Source organism: Pelophylax lessonae, assembly GCF_965119305.1.
Source record: "Pelophylax lessonae genome assembly, chromosome: 9".
Classification (NCBI taxonomy): Eukaryota; Metazoa; Chordata; class Amphibia; order Anura; family Ranidae; genus Pelophylax; species Pelophylax lessonae.
Window position 1 is genome coordinate 262,611,251 of NC_138776.1, and position 7,616 is coordinate 262,618,866.

At 43.8% G+C, this 7,616-nt stretch overlaps 1 protein-coding gene across 1 annotated transcript; it reads left to right on the forward strand.

Annotated features, from left to right (window-relative positions):
- Positions 1-1,246: 1,246 nt before the first annotated feature.
- On the forward strand, positions 1,247-7,347 carry LOC309562716 (uncharacterized protein). Its single transcript, XM_082267004.1, has 5 exons — positions 1,247-1,365; positions 4,291-4,396; positions 4,528-4,659; positions 5,976-6,099; positions 6,177-7,347. Exons 2-5 carry the CDS (start codon positions 4,319-4,321, stop codon positions 7,343-7,345), a joined length of 1,503 nt encoding a protein of 500 aa, XP_082123130.1. The 5' UTR covers positions 1,247-1,365; positions 4,291-4,318; the 3' UTR covers positions 7,346-7,347.
- Positions 7,348-7,616: the final 269 nt, after the last annotated feature.

Consider the following 7,616-nt stretch of genomic DNA (forward strand, 5'->3'; position numbering starts at 1 on the left):
AATAATATAAAACAATTATAGTGATAAATAAATGGTCATAATAACAAAAGAATTGTATATTATTGAAAACATTTCCGATTTGTTGGATAGCACAGTTGTAGGAGATTTATTATATTATTTATAAATATTAATAATAAATTAAATTATTACTAATAATAAATATGAATACATAATATAAAAAAATAATGGTCATAACAACAATAGAATCGTATATTATCGAAAACATTTCTGATTTGTTGAATAGCACGGTTGTAGGAGATTATATTATTTATAAATATTATTAAATAATAATTAAATTATTAAAAACAATACATTTTATTAAATAATATAAAAAAAATGATAATAAATAATAGTCATAACAACAAAAGAATCGTATATTATTACAAACATTTCGGATTTGTTGGATAGCATGGTTGTCTGAGATTTACTATATTATTTATAAATTGTATCATTAAATAATACTTAAATGATTAAAACAATAAATATTATTAAATAATATTTAAAAAAAATGATAATAATAAATAATGGTCATAATAACAATAGAATCGTATATTATTGCAAACATTTCTGATTTGTTGGATAGCACGGTTGTAGGAGATTATATTATTTATAAATTATATTATTAAATAATAATTAAATTCTTAAAAACAGTAAAAATGTTTAAATAATATTTAAAAAATAATTATAAATAATAGTCATAATACCAATAGAATCGAATATTATTTGCTTTGATATGCAGTACATCATTTTAAATATATATGTTATTATACAAAAATATATTTTGTAAATAAAATAATATAAAAAAATAAAAATAGACTAAACTATTGTAATCATTATAAATCATGTAACGGCAAATGATATCCTGTTGTTATTTTATTTTTTGTTTTTATTATAATATTAGATCATATAAAAAAAAAAAAGGACTTATTCACCGTGGATCGCCTACATTAGCGCACGGCGCGGTGGAACTCGTGGGGTGTAAAATGTGATCAGCACACCAATATTTGTATTATTGCCATTTAATTGCCAATATTTGGTGAGATTGTAGTAGCCGTGCTCCACGCATGCACTATGTATGGTCGTATCAGTCTACTCACAGGAGAATACGTAGTCACGCTCCACCAGTTTAACAACCAGCAATGAGTTCTGTACTCACACGGACAGACATAGCCAGAGGAAGATGCTAGCATTGCATCATGGGTAAAGGAAGTGAGGGTCTTCCCCTTTAAGAGTAACCCCGCCTCCTCCCCTGTTTCAGGTGTCATGGGATGGGAGTGAGGCTTGGAACACAGAAGCAGGAAGTGGTGAGATAAACTTGGATTTAGAGACCTTTTCTCCTGCTACGTTGATATCCCTCCCGAGAAGGTGAGGACACGTTTTGTTGGGTTTTTTGGGAGTTTTCCTTCAAGTACCTAAGAGACGTAGAAAGGTTTATGTTCATTGGCCACCGCCGTAGATAAGAAATAAGGGGTGAAAAGTGTTTTTGGGTTCTTGGTCATGCATAATACCTGGCCGGTGATGACAATAGTTTCCCACCTGTCGATTACGGTTGGGCGTTCGGTCCTTGCCACACCGCCATCCTAATTTGATAACTTTTTATATAACAATTAGACATAGTAAAAAGTTGATGACCAAAGAGAGTTCATTCACAATACGGACATATACGATCACTATAAATCATCGAGTCGAGGCATCGGAAAATATTGGCCAGAGGTTGACGTGACTCGGACACGGTGAACTTGTAGATGGTTAAACCTGATCAGTAATGGTTGCCCATCAACAACAACAATTTGGCCTAATTTTCCGAGATGGCTGATTGTGGATACACCGTCTGGAGATGTCTACCTGAGCATGAAAAAAATGGTGGGAAGGCATGAGAGGAATGGTTCATGAAGATGGTCCAATGAGGATTGGACAGCTTCATGAGAGGAATGGTTCATGAAGATAGTCCAATGAGGGTTGGACAGCTTCATGAGAGGAATGGTTCATGAAGATGGTCCAATGAGGGTTGGACAGCTTCATGGATCATGGCTACCTAGGAATATCAACCTACTCCTATCATATGACTACCATATGACCTTGGAGCACCAAACCAATGCCAAAGAGCGCATGGGCTGGTAGGCAGTGCAGGTGGGTGGCTCTGTTATGGCCATCTTGTCCTCATGCAGAAGAACCACCATCATCGAGTCGAGGCATCAGAAAATATTGGCCAGAGGTTGACGTGACTGGGCCGCGGTGAACTTGTAGGTGGTTAAACCTGATCAGTAATGGTTGCCCATCAACAACAACAATTTTGGCCTAACTTTCTGAGATGGCTGATTGTGGATACACCGTCTGGAGATGTCTACCTGAGCATGAAAAAAATGGTGGGAAGGCATGAGAGGAATGGTTCATGAAGATGGTCCAATGAGGGTTGGACAGCTTCATGAGAGGAATGGTTCATGAAGATTGTCCAATGAGGGTTGGACAGCTTCATGAGAGGAATGGTTCATGAAGATGGTCCAATGAGAGGGTTGGAGAGCTTCATGAGAGGAATGGTTCATGAAGATGGTCCAATGAGGGTTGGACAGCTTCATGAGAGGAATGGTTCATGACGATGGTCCAATGAGTGTTGGACAGCTTAATTAGAGGAATGGTTCATGAATATGGTCCAATGAGGGTTGGAGAGCTTCATGAGAGGAATGGTTCATGAAGATGGTCCAATGAGGGTTGGACAGCTTCATGGATCATGGCTACCTAGGAATATCAACCTACTCAATACGACCTTGGAGCACCCAACCAATGCCAAAGAGCGCATGGGACAGCTTCATGAGAGGAATGGTTCATGAAGATGGTCCAATGAGGGTTGGACAGCTTCATTAGAGGAATGGTTCATGAAGATGGTCCAATGAGGGTTGGACAGCTTCATTAGAGGAATGGTTCATGAAGATGGTCCAATGAGGGTTGGACAGCTTCATGAGAGGAATGGTTCATGAAGATGGTCCAATCAGGGTTGGACAGCTTCATTAGAGGAATGGTTCATGAAGATGGTCCAATGAGGGTTGGACAGCTTCATGAGAGGAATGGTTCATGAAGATGGTCCAATGAGGGTTGGACAGCTTCATGGATCATGGCTACCTAGGAATATCAACCTACTCAATATGACCTTGGAGCACCCAACCAATGCCAAAGAGTGCATTGGCTGGTAGGCAGTGCAGGTGGGTGGCTCTGTTATGGACATCTTGTCCTCATGCAGAAGAACCACCCGTTTAGAAGTGGCCACCTGCTGCGTCCTTGTCCTTAGAAATCTGGAAGCTGCTCCAGGCTCTGTACCGCTGCCCTCTCCTGCTACATGCTTGGTTTGCAGGTAGATGGAGACTAAGATTAGATAGCTTATTGAAAGATATGCACAGCACATAATGGACCATGTCTTCCTGTAAGCAAAGCTTATACTAGGAGTGTCCATGAGTGAGGAGACCAAAGCCTGTAAGCAAAGTGTACACTAGAGGTGGTCATGGTTGAGGAGACCAGCGCTTCTAAGCAAAGCATACACTAGAGCTAGCCTAGGGAGAGGAGACCAGAGCTTGTAAGCAAAGCATTCAATACAGGTGGCCATGGGTGAGGAGACCGTAGCTTGTAAGAAAAGCCTACACTAGAGGGGGCCTTGGGTGAGACCAGAGCTTGTAAGCAAAGTGTACACTAGAAGTAGCCATGGTTGAGGAGATCAAAGCCAGTAAGCAAAGCGTAGACTACAGGTGGCCTTTGATGAGGAGACCAGAGCTTGTAAGCAAAGCATACACTGTAGGTGGCCTTGGGCGAGAAGACAAGAGTTTGTAAGCAAAGTGTACACTAGAGATGTTCATTGTTGATGAGATCAGAGCTTGTAAGCAAAATGTTCATTAGAGGTGGCCATGGGTGCAGAGATCAGAGCTTGTAAGCAAAGCGTACACTAGAGGTGGTCATGGTTGAGGAGACCAGAGCTTGTAAGCGTAGCCTTCACTAAGGATGGCCATGGTTGAGGAGATCAGAGCCCATAAGCAAAGCGTACACTGGAGGTGGCTTTGAGTTAGGAGTCCAGAGCCAAATCCAAGTTGATATTATTTTTCTGCATTCAATAGGCCCCTCCTAGTTATCTGCCAATCTTCGATATAAGGAGATATCGCCAAACAGAGACTGAACTTTTATATAGAACCCCCCAGGCGTATATAACTTACATAAACTAGAATGAGATTTTTGTGTATTTTATTGTCAGCTAAGTGGTCTGAATTTTTGGGAATTAATTAGTCTCCTACCCATTTTCTAAATCCGAAGGTGTTACAGTGGGCCTCGTAATCTGAAGATGGAGGAAAAGAGGAGTGAGATGACCGAGAGGATATTAAACCTCACCTTGGAGATCATCTACCTGCTGACCGGAGAGGTGAGAAGAATTCTGGGAGGTCACATGACATCACTCTTATCGCTATTAATAAAACACAGTCCTGACCAGAGAGGTGAGGATTCTTGGAGGTCACATGACATCACTCGTGTCTCTTTTGTTTCTCATTTTAGAGCCCATCTGGGAAGTCTGATAATCATATGACCATCACGTTGCCTCTACCTCATTCCCTGACACCCCAGAGAAACAATGACAAGAAGATTCTAGAAGTCACCAAGAAGATCATCAAGCTGCTGACAGGAGAGGTGAGAGGCGCTGGGAGTTCTCGGTAGGGATGCACCGATCCGACTTTTTCGGTCCCGATCCCGATCTTTTGCTTTGTGAAATCGCCGATCCCGAGTCCGATCCGGAAGTACTGTTTTGTGAGCTTATAACGAAATAATACTTCCGGATCGGTATCAGCAGATACCTTATAACAATTGTGCATTCAAAATCTAGAATGTCATGGGTTTAGTCTTTAAGAGGTTAAACTTCCCTCCTCCGGCAGACGGAACGAAAAGATACATTGTAATCATTGTTTACTTAAAGCGGAGTCCCGGCCACAACAGTGACCCACCGACCTTTATATATCAGCTAATCCTGGTTTATACCGTTAAATAACAGTTAGGCAATCCTAAAATCTTACTTTATATACTGTATTTTCTGGCGTATAAGACTACTTTTGAACTTCTAAAAAAAACCCTAAAAATGGGAGGTCGTCTTATACGCCGATTATAATATCTCCAAGGTAACCTAAGTATAAGTATTACAGGTAGATCATGTAATAGGGGGGTCATCTTATACGCCCAGTCGTCTTATACGCCGGAAAATACGGTAATTGTTGCAGAGCGCCGCCATCTTTGTCCGGGTTACACGAGTCCTTAGTGGGGAAATATCTGCCCTGCTTCCTGCTTCTGGTGGGAGGTGGCCGGTGAATCCAGCGCGAAATCTCGCGCATGCCCAGTACTATACGATCCACATAGTACTGGGTTTCCATAGGGACGGCAGCTCCGCCTAACATTGCGTCATTTCCTGTTTGGAAATAACGCGATGAGAGGAGCGGCCGGCCGCCTACGTCATTGCCCATTGCATCCTGGGAGCGACGAGTAAGAGCTCCCAGGACGCATTGCGGGACAGGAAGTGACGACGCGGGCCGCGCGGCCGAGGAAGGAGGAAGTGGATGTCAAGGTGAGTATATTATCCTCTGTAAAGGTAAGTAAAAAAAAAAATGCCGGGAATATCCAATTCTTGCTCATGGAAGGATAAGGAAGCGGATGCCATAAAATATAAAGGCATGATTTTCTGCCCGGAACTCCGCTTTAACTGGGAGAGTTGATAGGCATTTGCAGGAGGCTCTTTTTTTCTTCTTCGACAGCTGTTCTCTGCTCCCTCACAAGCTATAAAGAGCAAAACCGGATCGGCCCGTGGATCTGTTAATTTTACCGATCCCCCGATCCAGCTACTTTGCCCGTATCGGGGCCGATATCCGATCCGGATCGGTGCATCCCTAGTTCTCGGATATTGTCCAGTAACAGACAAGGGATGTGTCTGGATGGTGACTGTATCATTGTGTGTGTTTTAGGTTCCTATAAGGTGTCAGGATGTCACTGTCTATTTCTCCATGGAGGAGTGGGAGTATTTAGAAGGACACAAGGATCGCTACAAGGACGTCATGATGGAGGACCACCAGACCACCACATCTCCAGGTAAGAGGCTCTGGGTCTTTTAGTAAAGGGTAGACTTGCATTCTAAAGACCTGACCATAATGTTTTACTGTTAACAGATTTATCTGAAGGTGCTCCAGTAGAGTTTCTAGCTCACGTTGAGGAGGAACCTGAGGAACATCACGTTGAGGAGGAACCTGAGGAACATCACGTTGAGGCGGAACCTGAGGAACATCACGTTGAGGAGGAACCTGAGGAACATTACGTTGAGGAGGAACCTGAGGAACATCTACAACGCCTGGACATCTCCACGCTGACATTACAGGAACAGTACACAGTTACTCATATTAAGGAGGAGCCCCTCTTAGAAGAAGATCTATCTCATGCGGAAATGTATACACCTTCGGAATACGGCCATCTCCATATTAAAGAGGAGCCCATCTCATGGGAGCAGATAAGTACCTCACACCCAAGCATCTACACACCCCTGGACCTTTCTCAGTACATTGCGCCCCCGAGAATTAAAGAGGAACCACTCTCCAGAGCAAGAAGCTCAATGAATACCATTTCCGCGGATACCCAGTACGCTCCGGGCCGCCAGGCATACATCAGGGCCAGGCCACACTACTGCTTCTTTTGCCAGAAAAATTTCGGTAGCGGCCCAGAGCTCCTCCGCCACCAAGCCGCCCACAAGGGCATGCGCTCGTTTCTGTGCTCCCAGTGTGGAGAAACTTTCCCCACCAGCTCCCTTCTCTCTGTCCACCACAGACTACACAAAGGGATGCAGGTCTACCCATGCAGCGAATGCGGCAAATGCTTCAGCTGCAGCGCCCACCTGACCCTCCACCAGAGGGTCCACACGGGGGAGCGGCCTTTCTCCTGCCCGGATTGCGGTAAACGCTTCAACCGCAACGCCCACCTGACGGTTCACCGGCGCATCCACACCGGGGAGAGGCCTTACTCTTGCAACTTCTGCGGCAAGAGCTTCAACTGCAGCGCCAGCCTCATCGTCCACCGCCGGATCCACACGGGAGAGAAGCCCTACCCCTGCTCCGAATGCGGCAAGCCCTTCTCCACCAATTCCGACCGCATGAAGCACCAGAGGACGCACGGCGGCTCCCGGCCCTTCTCCTGTCCGGACTGCAGCCAGAGGTTCACCTGTAGGCCCGATCTCCTCAAACACCAGAAGGTCCACGCCGTTGAGAAGCCATACTGCTGCTCCGTGTGCGGGAAACGCTTCGCTCAGAAGGCTTTGCTGATGCTGCACTATCAGACGCACACGGACTAGAGGGGGGGCGGGGACGAACGTGTAAATAAAAAAAAAAGTAAAAGAAAAGAAAATGGTGTGTTTGTTTTTTTTTCTTCATCCAAATCATGTTTGGCCACGCTTGTGCGACTTTTCATACGGCTTTAGACATCAAAGTCGCATGACAACTCGTACCCAGTGTTTTATAATGATAACCATTCATACAGTATCTCACAAAAGTAAGTACACCCTCAGATTTTTGTAAATATTTTATTCTATCTTTTCATGTGACAACACTGAAGAAATGACACTT